Source organism: Danio rerio, chromosome 2, assembly GCF_049306965.1.
Source record: "Danio rerio strain Tuebingen ecotype United States chromosome 2, GRCz12tu, whole genome shotgun sequence".
Taxonomy (NCBI): Eukaryota; Metazoa; Chordata; class Actinopteri; order Cypriniformes; family Danionidae; genus Danio; species Danio rerio.
Window position 1 is genome coordinate 39,859,665 of NC_133177.1, and position 16,159 is coordinate 39,875,823.

The 16,159-nt window shown below is 34.9% G+C and overlaps 1 protein-coding gene across 1 annotated transcript in view; it reads left to right on the forward strand.

Moving 5' to 3' along the window:
- fam163aa (family with sequence similarity 163 member Aa) overlaps positions 1 to 14,602 on the forward strand; it is a 32,713-nt gene extending 18,111 nt beyond the window's left edge. The window contains exons 2-4 of the mRNA XM_002660854.7: positions 9,020 to 9,119; positions 9,293 to 9,407; positions 11,940 to 14,602. Coding sequence (XP_002660900.1) covers positions 9,315 to 9,407; positions 11,940 to 12,299 — 453 coding nt within the window. The 5' untranslated portion in view covers positions 9,020 to 9,119; positions 9,293 to 9,314 and the 3' untranslated portion in view covers positions 12,300 to 14,602. The remainder of the gene's footprint in view (positions 1 to 9,019; positions 9,120 to 9,292; positions 9,408 to 11,939) is intronic.
- The last annotated feature ends 1,557 nt before the right edge of the window (positions 14,603 to 16,159 follow it).

Below are 16,159 nucleotides of genomic sequence, written 5' to 3' on the forward strand. Positions count from 1 at the left end.
ACAGGGAGGACAGACAGCACACTCCAGCAGATCACCGAGGGGAAGTGTCATTATGTGCTTCTTTAAAAAGAAGCAGGGAGGAAGCTAAGGAAGTGAGAAGAGTCGAGTATTTTTGGAGGTAAGGAGAGAAAAAGAAAGCGAAAAACGAGCAGGTGAGAGGAAGTGAACAGGTGAAGAGCTCAAGATGTCAAGATCCAAAGGTGTCTGTGTGAGTAAAGATGCAATGCCACATCAAGAAATGCATAAAATAAACAATATATATATGCAATCATAAAACATGCAATATGTATACTGTATGTATATATATATATATATATATATATATATATATATATATATATATATATATATATATATATATATATATATATATATATATATACACACACACACACACTAAGTTTTTTTTTGCTAAGTTTTCTTAAAGTTTACTTTATACACTACAGAAATCCTGCTGACCCTGAATTGACAGTAAAGATACTTGAAATTTTCCTGTATTTCAGATAGTTCATGAATTCATAAGTCCCAAATGACAAATACACCATGGATTCGTCCTGAAAAAGTGTCCAAACTTGGATACACCTGTGGTTTATGAATATGTAGCAGCACAGCTCTTTTCAACATTAAGGATAATATTTCTTGAGTGGCAAATCATCATGTAAGAATGATTTTTAAGGATCATTTCAGACAAATTAATACATTTACATTTCTAATATATTTTAAATTATAATAGTAGTGCACAATATTTTGTATTTTACTGCTGTTGTTGTGATTTTAAATGTTACCTTGTTAACTACTAAATGAATGTATTATATTTTTTGTATACATTATAATATATATTTTATAATAAATAATATAATAAATAATATAATATATAGGGCGACGCAGTGGCGCAGTAGGTAGTGCTGTCACCTCATAGCAAGAAGGTCGCTAGTTCGAGCCTCGGCTGGGTCAGTTGGCATTTCTGTGTGGAGTTTGCATGTTCTCCCTGCATTCGCGTGGGTTTCCTCTGGGTGCTCCGGTTTCTCCCACAGTCCAAAGACATGTGGTACAGGTGAACTGGCTAGGCTAAATTTTCCGTAGTGTACGAGTGGGAATGAGTGTGTGTGAATGTTTCCCAGAGATGGATTGCGGCAAAAGGGCATCCGCTGCGTAAAAACGTGCTGGTTAAAATGGTGGTTCATTCCGCTGTGGCGACTCCAGATTAATAAAGGGACTAAGTCTAAAAGAAAATGAATGAACGTATAATATAATATAATATAATATAATATAATTTAATATAATTTAATATAATATAATATAATATAAAATTTGAAGCTTTAAAACCTTTAAAACCTAATCAAAGGCAAGTGGAAAATTTTTGATTTTAACATTGTACTTTGTGCTTTTAATTTTAAATCTTCTAAAAATAACAAAATTATATAAAGCTGGTTGTTGCAAAGTATCAAACAATGGACAGCTTTTCCACCACTTTTATTTCTTGAACCATTTCACTGCTTAAAAACAAATACTGTTAATCAAAAATCATATCCAATTAATTAAGATCAAATTAACAACATCAATTTAAGTTTATTAGTAGTTTAGCAAAACTGAAATTAAGGAACCCTTTGAAAACACTTAAAACACTTCTTGTTAAAACACAAAATAAAAACTGTAGAAAATAAGCAAAAACAATTATTAAACCCAGGCGCATTCTGAAAAAGTACCACTATATACCTTTCTGGAGAGCGCCAAATACTTCCCAGGAGCTACGTTTTTTGCAGTATTTGTTTTAGCGAATCCACCAGAGGTCACTGTGTACACTTTTTGAGATCTCAAATTTCTCTCACGAGTACTATTCACACCTGCTGTTCTCACGTAAATCTACCAGAGGCTGCTTTCAACTGACAGAATGAATGACTGAACGATCGACTGACCCACCCAATTCAATCACTAAACCCAACCAATAGTGTTTTCAAACGCACGTATTGACCCGTCCACCCACTTCCCTAAACGCAACTGACAGTTTTAAAAGCAATCCAAAAAAAGGAAAAATCCCTCGCCTGATTTTAACCACATTTTCAGATTTTACATACTCACATTCTCGCCCAGTTATTTACTTGTTTAATTATTTTTGGCTTTTGTTTTTGTCTTACACGCTTTCTGGGTGCGTTGTTCTCAAACCCCATCTGCGTGGTCAACTCGTATAAACTGGTTACCAAATAAACTGTTGGCAGCAGGAAAGCCGTCCATACGGATGGAAGCGGTTAGCTGATAAGGAACGGCAAAATACCGCCCCGTAGCCTTTGTTTTAAAAGTGAAATGCAGCCATATTCAGCTACATAAATGCGCTCTCCAGAAATGCATATAGGGCTACGTGTTTAGAATAAGCCTATGTTGAATTTATTAGTAGTTTTTATTTCTACAGTGAATTTAGAATGTTCTGCATCTTGCCTAACAACACCCATTGACAGTTCTTAATTCAATGCAAATTACAGCTTCAAGGCAATGGAAAGTGTTTTAAATCCAATAGCAAATCACATTTTCATAGTACAGTATATGTCTTTGCACGGTGAAATTGGCCTGAACCGGTGATGCGGTGAAATCCAGCAGTAACTAGAATTCAAGAAGAAGCAAAAATGAAAGGAAAAGGGATTGGAAAAAGATAGAGGGTTGTTGGGGTATTTGGGGAGAAGTGGGTCAGCAGCCCTAAGCACCAAGGCAAACGCAGATATACGAGCATCTGTCTATTGATCTGCAGACTCATTGGTGTAATAGAGTGAAGCAGGTGATAAACGAGCTTGCTGACAAGGCCTGTGCTGGGTCACACTTCTCCTACTGAACACATCTTTACAAGAACACGGCATGCTCTGGTCAAATAATTTAGCATTATTTCACATTTCACGCATGGAAACATTGTTGCACATGGTTTCTCACATATACAGCATTCATCAGGTGATCATTATAATAATTGTGACTCTGGGATGGGAAGAATGTCAACAGCTTTGTGTTTATATTTTATTTTTTACTGGACTTGGCAAAAACATTTAAATTGAACATTTGCATGCTATTAGTAGCATTTCTATCTATTACTGCAATAACTACTACTTAATCATTGATAACTACAGTAGTGCTTTTTCTTTTGGTACTCTTTTAAAGGATACTAGCACTTATTTAATAGATTCTAGTTCTTATCTATTATATACTGTCACCTATTAATTACTAGTATATATATTTAAGATACAAATGCTTATTTGAATATATGGTCACACTTTATTGTACAGTTCACACTATTAACAAACCATTAGCTAAGACTTTTATCTCAATAAACTACTAATTTGCTACTTATTAATAGGTATTAAGGTAGAAGTTGGGTTTAGGTATTGTCACAATCACCAGCGATCCAGCTTGTGCAGATCACTGGTAAACATGCAGAACACTATAAGGACTACAAATCCACCAATATATGGACTACAAGATTCAGTCATGCAACACACACACACACACACACACACACACACACACACAAACCTACACACACACACACACACACACCTACTCCAAGTCTCCATTGATTAGACTCACACAGCTAATGCTGCTCATGGATTATTTACACCACACATATATACGGCTCACAGTGAGACTCTCATGGCGAGTCTTGTTAAACTGTTAGTGAACAATACAACGCATTTTTCTTGCCTTGTCTTGCCGTGTTTTTGATCCTTACTTTGTTTTGTTTGTTTTATGTTGTCTGCTGCCTGCCTTTTCACCATCTGCCAGTTTATTTGACTATGTCTCTAGATGGCGTGTATACATCTGTTTGCTCCTGTGCTGACTGTAGCTTGCCTGACCATCCAACTAATAAACCCTGCGTTTGGATCCGCACTCCTTTGTTAGCGTCATTTCACCTTATAGGTAGTGGGTAGGATTAGGGATGTAGTATAAGATCATACTTTATTAATGCTAAAAACTGTTAATATCTTAATAATAGGCAGGTAATAAGCCAGTAGTTAATGGTGTGATTTGTTAAAATAAAGTATTACCGTGACTACTAATTATGTTGTTTTTGTTTTCTCCTTGACCCTATATCTGTCATGGAACAATAACTAATACATGTTCCATCTTTCACTAATATGTATTTTTCAGACCTTAAAATTATTAAATACTAGTACTTAATCATTAGATAGTAGTACTTACTTTATACTCATACATATTAAATACATTCTAGCTTTTAATACATACTTTTATTTATTATATAAAATTATATATTAATTAGAGACTAGTATACGTGTAACTGATGTATGCTGGCAATGGAGTTGTGGATCCACATGCAGTTTTATTAACAAATAATAGTCAGGCAGGCAATTGTCAAAACAGGAGCAGAACCAAAAAGGTAATCCAAAATCATAATCTGAAAGAAGCAAATGGTCAGGCTAGGCAGCAAAGAATCAATAACAGGGAAAATAAGGCAAGGATTGAGACACAGAATGACTAGACAGGATTTACGATATTTGTAATGCTACAGTATAACCAAACAACACTCAGCCCAGTGTGTGTGTGTGTGTGTGTGTGAGTATGTGTGTTTGTGTGTGTGTGTGTGCTGTACATAAGATCCATGTAATCAGTCCTTGAGCAGCTCCCAGCTATGTGTGTGTGTGTGTGTGTGTGTGTAATCAAAGGAAAACTGGAGCAGGTGTGTGTGTGAGGTGCATGACAGGATTTGTAATTCTTAGGGAGACAGGATTGTAATCTGTGTGATAGTAAATGTTCTCCAGCAATCCATAAGGGTTAGATCGCTGGTGACCGTGACAATACCATTTTCAGACCAGAACTTGTTTTATAATTACTACTTGCTGCGGTTCACCAGTAACTTACTTTAAATCATTAAAATCACTGTATTTAGATTTACAGCACTATTCATCTTGCTGTATATGTATTTACAGTATTGTGAATCTTTACTGTAAAATATAGTCATTTTCACAACTTTAAAGGTGCAGTAGGTGATCAGCCAAAATGCTAATCGGTTAGCAAATTAGCTTTGGACGGCAGGGGAGGGACTGTGTTTCAAAGCCTCGACTCCTGAAATCGCAAACACGCGTACTGCGACATAACAGCAGACAACCCATTATCTCATGTCATTCGCCAGTTAGAAGTGTATGTAGTGGTTGGCCCGGCCGTGTGTAGGAATTTTACTTATTACTAAACCACACTTACATGCTATTTCAGAGCGAATATTCAGAGTAGCATGGTGAACTATATCGGGAGCGCGTCACAGGCTGTCATTGTTCAGAAATGACCCAATGTAAATATAAAAGCAACTTTAGCACAGTAAAACTAAACTAAACATAAATCTACATTACCGATGCTGTAAAAGGGCATTATGCAACTGAAAATAGTCACATCAATCTTTCGCCGGAAGATTTCAGTGACTCAACAACACTTCCGTGCATATAACATTTATAACAACATCTGCATCAGCTCAGCGTAAAACTAAAATAGTTTTAAAACAGAACATTACCTGTCTAACAGAAATACTTCAGCCATGGTGTCGCCCTTCCTTTAGTGTGCAAAAGTAGCTCCAATATTGATTCAGGAGTTTAAAAAGTTAAAAATTCAAAATTTGATTTTGCCGCGAATGTGACTGTGTCATGTGCACATGTCGTGAACACGCATCGCTCATCTAAGCGTGCACACTCTAATAGCGGATATGCGTGAACAGATGCGCAAAAGCCCAAATCTGCATTTGTTGACAGACAGTTGGAGATACTTATCAGAATTATAGGAGATGTCGGCCGTGACAATATTTTAGTTTTTTTAGTAACATTTACAATACCAAGTGACTGTGAAGAGATTTTCAATCAGCACAAAAAAAATGTTTCTGAAGACAATCACCTACTGCACCTTTAAATATATACAGTAACATACAGCATAACTGTCCTACAGTAAAATACGCTTCATATTACAGTGAAATACTGTGTAATTTACAAAAATCATTTACATTGTAATGAATAAGCACGAGTAGCTAATGCATAAGCATTAGTACATAATAAATATAAACTAGTAGATAATAAAAGCTAGTTCTTAATGGATAATAAATACAAAATAGCATAAGATAGACCCTTTCACAGATTAAATTAACAGTTAACATATGCTACAGCATTATATCAGTGTTCTCTGTGCCTAGTGGTGTCTTTTACTTTTCACTATGAATAATTGACTCTCCATTTACAAAACATCTCTCAAGGAACCTGAGGACCCGTTTTTAAAGCAGTTCAATATAATAGTTCTCCATTTTTTGGCTTTCGGTTTTATTTGTAATATGGTTATGCAGTACAGTATGTATGGACAGAAGCATATCAAGTGAAAGGAGGAGAACACACTACACATGAAAATGAATTAGACTGCACTAAAGTCAAGAATGGCAGTAAAAGGTCACTTGATCGTCTTTTACAAAAGCTGAATTTAGAGTAGCATAGGTTTTTGCATTAGTGATGAGCCGTTCAATTACTTTGACATTGATCTTTGAATCTTTTTGTAGCTAAATGTATTTTTTTTATCCCGTATGTTGTGATATTGGTCTTGTAGGACTGTTTTGTATGTTTTAACAGACTTTTTATGTTAATATAATATTTAAGATTTAATTTCAAGCAAGTGTTTATTTATTTAGCTGGTGCTCATAGATGCTCAGCATATGTATACTTTTGTGTGTGTGTGTGTGTGTGTGTGTGTGCTTGATAGGATATTTTATGCCTTCTTTATACTTGCCAAATTTTCTTCTTTTTTTTTTTTTAATTACACATTTTGGCCTTCCTCCGTTTTGTCCTAGATAATGGAAAATAGCTGCATTGGGCTGTAGCCAAGATGCACAGACTTTAAATTTTGGTATAGTATGCTGCAATGCCATGACTTTAGTACTGCCTGTATAACCACAAATTAACACAAAAGGAAATACTTGATTTAACAATCGAGCACTCTCCAGTCCTAATGCATCCTTGCAATTTAAAGCATTCTCAGTGTACTAACGGTGACCTCAGTGAGTCCATCAAGTGTTCATATTTGACCAAACATGTCCTATCAGGGGCTCATTGCTGTCAGTGTTGTCATGATGGAGGGGTTTGACCTCCAGCAGCCCAGCACAAGATCCCAGATCAGAGCTTTCTCAGAGCTGAACCGCTGGCTATACGAGCACAGGGGACAGAAACACTCCGCTTGGACACATTCCAGAGAGAATAGATGGCACATTGCTTTTAACAGCATTAGCATTCACCATTGCTGTATATAATTTAGTGCTCTTACTCTGAAAAAAATGGACAGGAAGAGGACGTGTCAGGGAGAACATCTCTAGTTTTTCATCTAGAGACTCTGCTTTCCATCGTGTCTGGGTTCTGTGAGCAGAGAAATATTATTTTACTAGTTCATTTAGTTTCAATTATAATTTCTGAGCCATTTGATAAGAATCTTTGTTGTAATCATGCCTCTTGGTTTGTCTTATGTTTCTGCATTGGTAATGTACATATACATATATAATGATATATACTAATTTTTATGTCAGGCTCCTATAACCATATAAAAGGCTTCTAAATGAATTTAATAAAAACGGTAACTATGGCTTAATAGCTCACAATTCTTTTCTTTTTTCTAACAAGTTTCTCACCATTCAGTATTTATCTTTGAAATGACTACTAACTAGCAAATATTGTAATACAAGATTACTTTGGTTCCTAGAACATTCTAGAAAAACTTGGGAAGGGTTAGTGTTTGTTTACCAATAAATCAACCTACAGGGAACATTCTTAATGGTTAAAAAACAACAACAACAACATTATATTACTACTTCATTACGTTTCAGTTGTAATTTCGGAGCCATTTTATAAAATGTCATGTATTGTAGTAATCTAACCTCTATGTTTCTGCATTGGTATAATGTTCTAATGTATACAAAATTTTATGTCAGGGCAGTCAGGCTCCTACCTAAGCCATACAGAAGGCAATTTCTGCCACTGTTTGAAATAAATAAAACTAATAACTATGACTTTTTATCTCACAATTATCTCCATTTCAGTTTTTATCTCTGAAATGACCCCCAAAAAAGGTTAGCGGCCATTTTTCTTATAATTCTTTAACATACATACACACACACACTAAAATAAATGAACACACAACAATAACAAAAACATTTGCACACAACAAATAAAAATTATGAGAAAATAGTCACAAACAATGTTTGTTTCCCAGAACATTCCAGAAAAAAATTGTTTGTGTTTTTCGGAATGTTTCCTGTCGGTTCAGGAAGGGTTTCATTATGTAAATAGTTTAAATTGTTACAAAAAGAAAAGGAAAAACTACTTAAAAATATTTGGGAAGGTTCGTTTTTGGTTGCAAATAAAACAAACCTACAGAGAACATTCTTGTTTAGTTAAAAAAACAAAAACAAATGTGAACCAAACTGGAACCATATGGGAAAATTAGCGAATGTTCTGTGTTACATGGGTTGCCCTAACATTATTTTTTGTTTCCTGGTTATTTTTAAAGAACCAAAAATAACATTAGGGGAACAATCTCTTTGGGTTTTTAGATTTTGAATCCTCAGAATAATATTTTCTGCATGTTACAGGGTTGTTGTGATTATTAAATAACCATATACATATAGTTACATGTACAGATTTTCTCTGATGCTCCCTTTTAGGTTATCATTTTGCAACAAATTTTGATAAAAAAAAAAACTAACAGATTTTTTGTTCAGTAAATGTTTCTTAAATCATTTACATTTATTTTATAATATTCATAACCTGTTACTTAAGCTAAAAACAAACTTTTAGTTAAAACACTTAGTTTTTTAGTGAAAAATATTATCTTACACATTTGTTTATGTCTGTGAAGCCATCTACACTACTGTATGCTGTGCTGATGTAATTATATCTTATATAATACTGCCTCCTTCTGGACACAGTGGCTATTGTTGTACGAATTGCTGAGAAAAAGAAATAATTTTAAATGTATTTTAGCATTCCCTTGACATGTTTCTCTCCTTTCTGTTTAGAAATTGTACTGTCGAGTGCCTGCAACCCATGAGCCGAGTGTTAGGAGAAACCACAGTTCAATCTCTCCATGTCCTGTCGTCCTCTCTGCTCTCTTCTAATGTAAGAAATCAGTTTTTCTACAAATAATCCAAATGTTTGTGCTGTTATACCAGTTTTTTTTTTAAAGCTACAATGGTTTTTGATTGTTTTGCTGCTGTAAACAGTATCTGTCTCTTTTTAGATATGGAAATTAAGTTTCAATAGGACAATTGACTCGCTCTTTTGTTTGTCAGGGTTTGATGGAGATCTGGTCGGATGACAGCTGGAACTGTTGTCATAACCGGAGGAATTCTCGCAACAGTGATACTCCTATGTATCATTGCAGTGCTTTGTTACTGTAGACTCCAGGTGAGCGCTACATATACATTTCACTGCTGGCCTTTTTATGCTGGATAGAAGACCATTGTTAAAGATCATTATGAATTGAATTGAAGACATATATTAGGATGTTGGTCTTAGTTATAGTCATAATACAGCTAATTATATTTGGACTGGGAGAAAGAAACTACAGTAACACGGAATTTTAAAAAAAAATCTAAAATGCTGTTGGAGCATTTCAATGACATTTATGGAAAAAGAAAGATCCGTTTAAAATTATGTATGACCTAGAACACAACACTTCAATAAATGTAAGACTTTTAAGGCTTGAACTTTTGATTTAAATTAATAGAGTAAGATCTACTGTAACCTCAAGTTTAATAATGTTAAATACTTAAGCTCAAAAAAATAGTTCAAAGTTAACCTTTTAATCTGAGTGTTGTTTTTAGACTGCCTTGAGATGCTGCAAAGGACACAATGCACAAGTGCAATGGTCAAATGCTTCCATCAAACATTTTTATGAAAAACAGTAGAATACCAGCAGTGATATACAAAAATGTGATTTAACTTGAAGATAATTTTAATGTTTTAGAAAGATTTTTAGCAGAAATCATGGTTTGATGATTAGTAAAAGCAATGCTACCAGCACTTGAGAGTCCAACAAATTAATACCTGTGGCTCCATGTGTTACACTGAGATCTAATAAAGTGAAACCTCGATAAGTTGTTCTGAATGCATTTATTGGAGTTTGATGAGGCTGTAGATTTAAGACAATGATTTTGTACAACAAAAATGTTCAGTTTCTTGCACGGACCAATCAATTGCTTTATAAGACCCTAGTGCAGTATTGGGAGCCACTGTGAACAACCAAGACCAGTTGTTTCACTTCATTAGATCTCAGTGTAAAAGAAGGAGCCGCAGGTATTAATTTTTTGGACTTTCAAGTGCTGGTAGCATTGCATTTTATTAATATTGTTGTGAAGTATCCCTTATAGACTTTTTACCCAATATAATTGGCAACATGCTAATTCCTTACATCATTTTAAATTACACTAAAGCAATAAAAATAGTACGGGTGGAACGTTGACTCTGGTTCGAGTCCCAACTGTTTGCCTGTTCTTCCCATGTTTGCATGGGTTTCTTCCAGGTGCCCCGGTTTCCCCCACAACCCAAAGACATACATTATAAGTGAATTTAATAAACTAAATTGACAGTAGTGTATGTGAGATTGTACAGGTGTTTCCCAGTACTGGGTTGTGGCTGGAAGGACATGTGCAGGGTGAAACATATGTTGGAATAGTTGGAGGTTTATTCCACTGTGGCGACCTCTGATAAATCAGAGACTAAGCCGAAAAAAAATGAATGAATAAATAGTAAAACATGACTGAATACATCATCTATTCCCTCCCTCCATGTCAAATTTGCAACTCTCTGATTAAACAATTAGCAATACATTAGGGCTGGGCGATCAATCGAAAAGTAATCAAAATCGACATTCAGAACCTATAATCGATCACATTTTTCCAGGATGATTTTTCAATTACTTAATTTACTGCGTGTGGAGTCACATGACCCCACTGAGGCTGATTTATACTTCTGTAGCCACTTTGCAGCCTCATTTGATCTCTGGTCATATAGGATAATGGACCAATTCTTGAGCCTTACTTTGCACTACATTTAGAGGGGATGCTGCTTATTTTCTACTTTTAATATAAAGAAACATTGAAAATAATTTGTTTCCAAAAGTGCAAGTTTTTTTTTTTTTTTCAGTTTTTATAACAAAAAAGTGACTGTTGGTTTTAGACAGTGTGTGTTTTAATTTCAGCTGCTCAACCCTGATGTTCAATAAATAATCATAGATAGTAGATAGTCTGTGTTTACTTCAGTTATTTAAAAATTAAGTAATGCACCCTTCATTCAAAAATGTCTCACTTGCAATATGTGAGCTATCTACTGTACAAAATTTGATTTTAGGCCATATCACCCAGCCCTACAATACATTTGCAGAAATAAAGGGATAGTTCTCCCAAAAATGAAAATTTTACTCTCACTTTACTCACCCTCAAGCGATTACAAACATTTGAGTTTCTGTCTTCTATTGAATACAAAAAAAGATATTGTGAAGAAAGCTGAAAACCATTGACATCCATAGCAGAAAAAACAATTATTATGGAAAGTCAGTGGTTACAGGTTTCAAGCTTTCTTCAGAATGCCTTCTTTTGTGTTCAACAGAGAAAAAAGAAACTCAAACAGGTTTTGGAACAAGTAAAGGGTGTGTAAATGTAATTGAACAACCCCTTTTAACACTTGCAGTATGATTTTGACTCAACTAAAAAAAGTGCAATCTTAAAGCAGACTTGATTTCATGCAATTCAAAAACAGCTAGTCTGAAAACCCATAGGGAAATACTGCATTCCATTTTTGCCTTCTCTACACTTCTTATCCCTAAAAATGAAACCATGACTCTTTTATTAATGTAGCCTGTTACTCAACAACTTGACGAAGATCTGTCTTGAAGCTCCATACTCTGATATAGTCTCTCCTAACCATCCTTCATCCTAGTATTACTGCTGTAAGAGGAATGAGTCAGAAGGGGAGGCGGGTTCGGTCGGAGATCCTCAACCACAGTTCGCCTGTAACGCATACAGTGCTCCGGGAGTGGACGGGGCGGCCGTTACACCTCTGTCCCTACCTTACGACCCCGCTCAGCCACACAGCTACTGCCCCACATGCTCACCCTACTACCTCCGCAGCTCGGATGAGATGCGAAACGGCGGCGAGCGTCTGTCTTACATGCCCACTCACTATGAGAACCACGGCGCTACTGCCCTTGGTCTGGCCGCTATGTACGGCCCCGTGCTGAGCCATCGCAGTACACCCGACTTTTACACCAATACACGAGCCATCAGCACTGACGTCTGATCCTCTCAGACCAGGAGATGGACCCCGGGGACAGAGCTTCTTCTGTGGACAAGAGCACTTGAGGCCGTGCCATCTCCATAAGCCAAGACCTACAGGATGGCATGTTATTTTTACAGTACACACGGGTCTACGGCCAGTCTTCCATCATCTTTTTTTATTTACAGTACCTACTGTTTACCTCTTCCTTTTGCACATATCTCTTTTCCTCTTCTGTGAGGATGTGTGCGAAATGACAAAGTGTTTATTGGGGCTCCTGGCCTTTTGAAATATAGGAACTAAAGGTGGAAGAGTCAGGTAAATAGTATATGTTCAGTTTAGAAAAGATGCTGTAAAAAATGCTGGGTTTCACTCAAACGATTTATGTAGGTACAACATGAAGGAATTAAGTTGACTTAATAGTTTTTACAAATTTAAGTGAACTGAACATGAAACAATTAATCCAGCAGGTACACAACATCATGAGACGCTAATATTAGGTAAGATTTAGATTATGACGTCAGGAGACCATCTAAGGACAACGTTATTTTGACATCTAATAACGACATCAAATTACGTTGATATTTTGTTGATTTTAGGTGGTGTTGGAAAATGATCAAATTCCAACGTCTGATAGAAGTCATAGTGGTAATGTCCCCACAAAGTCAAGGTGTAACATGATTAGGCGTTCATATTTGGTTGATTTTAGGTTGGACATTGATGTCAGCCTGACATTGGGTTCTGACGTCAATCCGTTTTTTTTTCCAAAACAAAATCCAACATCCCCACGACCTTGGGATAGAACATCAATAGGACATAACTATGATGTCCCGTGCCTGCAGGAAAGTTGTCTCCAAAAAACCATCAAGAATTTTATCGTTTCAGCTCATTTTTAGAAGAAACAGCAAGCTATTTTAAGTGTATGAAATGGAGCAGATGAAGGAAGCTTTTTAGGCTCATCTCAAAAGTTTTTTTATGGTGACATAAAAGACAAACATTCCACACAAGTTTTAATAGCTTTAAATAAAGTATCTTTGTTGGAAAGAGCATGACTTTCAGCTTTATCTTAATATCCCTGATATGCTACATTTGTTTATGTTGAAACACCTATTTTAGGATGGGAAATTAACCAAAATGTGATCGTCTTCCTGTATGTCGGTGTGTTGGGAAAATGTCAAATGAATTACTGACGATGAATATATTGGTCAATTCATAGTTGAGTATTTGTCACATCATGTGAAATTCACAATGGCACAGAGTGAGATGTTTGATGAAATATATAGTATGATTGAGGTTGGAGTGATATATTGTTCATTCTCACGTATTTCTTTGTCCATATCCACCACATTATAATTATCAGCTTTTTAAGGTACACTGTAAAACCCAACAGTCAACTTTATCAATTGAAATGAGTGTAGTTAACTTAAAATTGACTGAAAGTTAATTCTACTCATTTGAAAAGAGTTTTGAACTCAGTGTTGAAGGTAATGAGTTAATTAAATACCTCATTACTTCAACTTAAATAGAGTAAGGTCACACTATTCATATAGATTAGTTTTTAACTCAAATGATTTGTAGCGATCGGTTTCCTTGACATTTTGAGTTGCCTTAACCTATCAGGTTTTACAGTACTCACTTGGTGTTCTCTTCATATTTTGGGTTTTACTGAGCTCAAATTGCTTTGTTTATTCAAATGGATTCACAGTAATCATTAGGGTTTGTTTTTGAACCTAAATAGTTTGTTGCAATCGGTTTCCTCAAATAATTTGAGTTACCTTAACTTTTTGGGTTTTACAGTGTAGCATTTCAGTGCAGTTGCTTTGTTGATTTCCAGTGTTGTATAATTGTCAAATTTATATGCAACATTTTTTGCTCTTCTTGAGCAAATGACTGGATAAATTGGAAAACATTCTCGTCCCTGTTTATGATACAACAATTTTTCCTTGTTTTTGCAAATGTGTTTATGTAAATGATTATATTTTCTCTCATATTTGTTTTAGTATCGATTGGTTTATGAATTGTGATGTCTATATTCACTCTTTGTTTGTAACTGGATCGCATTACTATACACAGGATGGCACTTCTATTTTACTTATGAAAACTTTTGGTGATTATGTAAAAAAATCTGGTGATTATGTAAAAAAATATCTGGAAGTATATCAGTCTATGGTTTAAAATATTGAAGAAAAAAAAAAGAGTAGCCTATTGTCCACCTATTTCACAGAATGCTTTTGAATATAAATGAAGCATTTATAAATGCCTGTAGACTTTTATAAAATTGGTCAATTGTGATCAGAGTAATAAAAGCCATTTCACATCTATACGAATATCTGTATATAAAGATCAAATTATTTCAATGCTTGAAATGTTTCCTGTCAAGTCAAGTGTATCCGTTTCTGTATCTTGTAGCTGACTGCAAATGCTTCTGTCTCCTTTAAGTGTGTTTTTCCCTCCATATCCCTGTTGAAAACACAAAAAAAATCCAGTTTAAACCAGCATGAATTCCACGTTGGTTCAAACTGGTTAACAAGCTAGACTGACCTGGCCTAAGCATGCAAAACATGCTTTATATATATATATATATATATATATATATATATATATATATATATATATATATATATATATATATTGTTTGAAAACATGACCCACTGGCAGGTCATTTATGGGTTACGTCAAATAAAACAAAGCTTTTTTGTAAAATGTAAACAGTAAATAAGTATTTTTAATCATTAAAACAATGAAATCAATTTTATTCTAAAAAATAATAATAAAAAGGTTTAGTTCTTTGATTAAAAGCTACCGTCAGTACATAGTTGACTCATGTCTCAATCTATCTCTGAATGTGCATTGCAGTGTGATTTTTCTATTTACATATTTAATCCACATCAGAATAATACTGTTAAATGGTTTTGTGATGTTAGCTTGAAAGACAGACAGTATAATGCTTTTAAATTCTTGAAATTACAGTAAAACAGCATATTTTGCAATATAATTGCAAAATCACTTTCCTTCAGCCTAGTCCCTGATTTATCAGTGCTCATTTGGAATAACAATTTACAATGTTTGTTTTCTATTGTAAGACAGTTAAAAGGTAATTTATTTTATAATTGTTTTTTTTATACATTATTAAACTGCTCAAGAGATAAGCATTAATATTACTATTATAATTGTTATTAAGCTCAAACAATAGCATGTGGCATTATCCATAGGTTTGATTCTCATGTAAAGCATAAACTGATTAAACATTGGTAAAGTTTTGGATGTTCTCAAACTATCTTTGAAATTGCTTTTTTTTTTAAACAACATGTACAGCTGTACTGTCTCTTTTGATCATTTATTCCCTAAATTTTTAGGGATATATTCTATTGTCTGGCACCAAACTAAATGGTAATGTCCAATGCCACTGTTTAAGTCAGTCTCTCTTTGCAGCCTTTTCTTTCACTTTGACATTGAAGAGCACTGAAGACGTTTGACAGATCAGGGAGTGTCGAGCAGGGCTGGGACTGCATTCTCTCCATATAATGTGTTAAACTACTTGAAGGACCAGTTTAAGATCTTGTTAAACTAATAGCTGTTTCATGTATCTGATTTGCATTGTAGCTCAACAGATGTTAAAGAATTTCTCTCTCAGCATGATAAAGCTTTCCACTGACTCACTATGAGTTTTCAGCCATAACAAACAGCACACTTAACAAACAGACGTGAGAGCCACTCCCAGCCCTACAGAGCTTCACGTTTGTTTGTTTGTTTGTTTCACAGGATCATGACGAAACCTTAAGACTGAGGTGGCACCTCCTCCAATATAAGGACCTTTAAACACTTTTGATAACCTTTGCTGTTTGTCTTTATTGCTCTTTTCTCCTCCCTCTATTTAATTACTA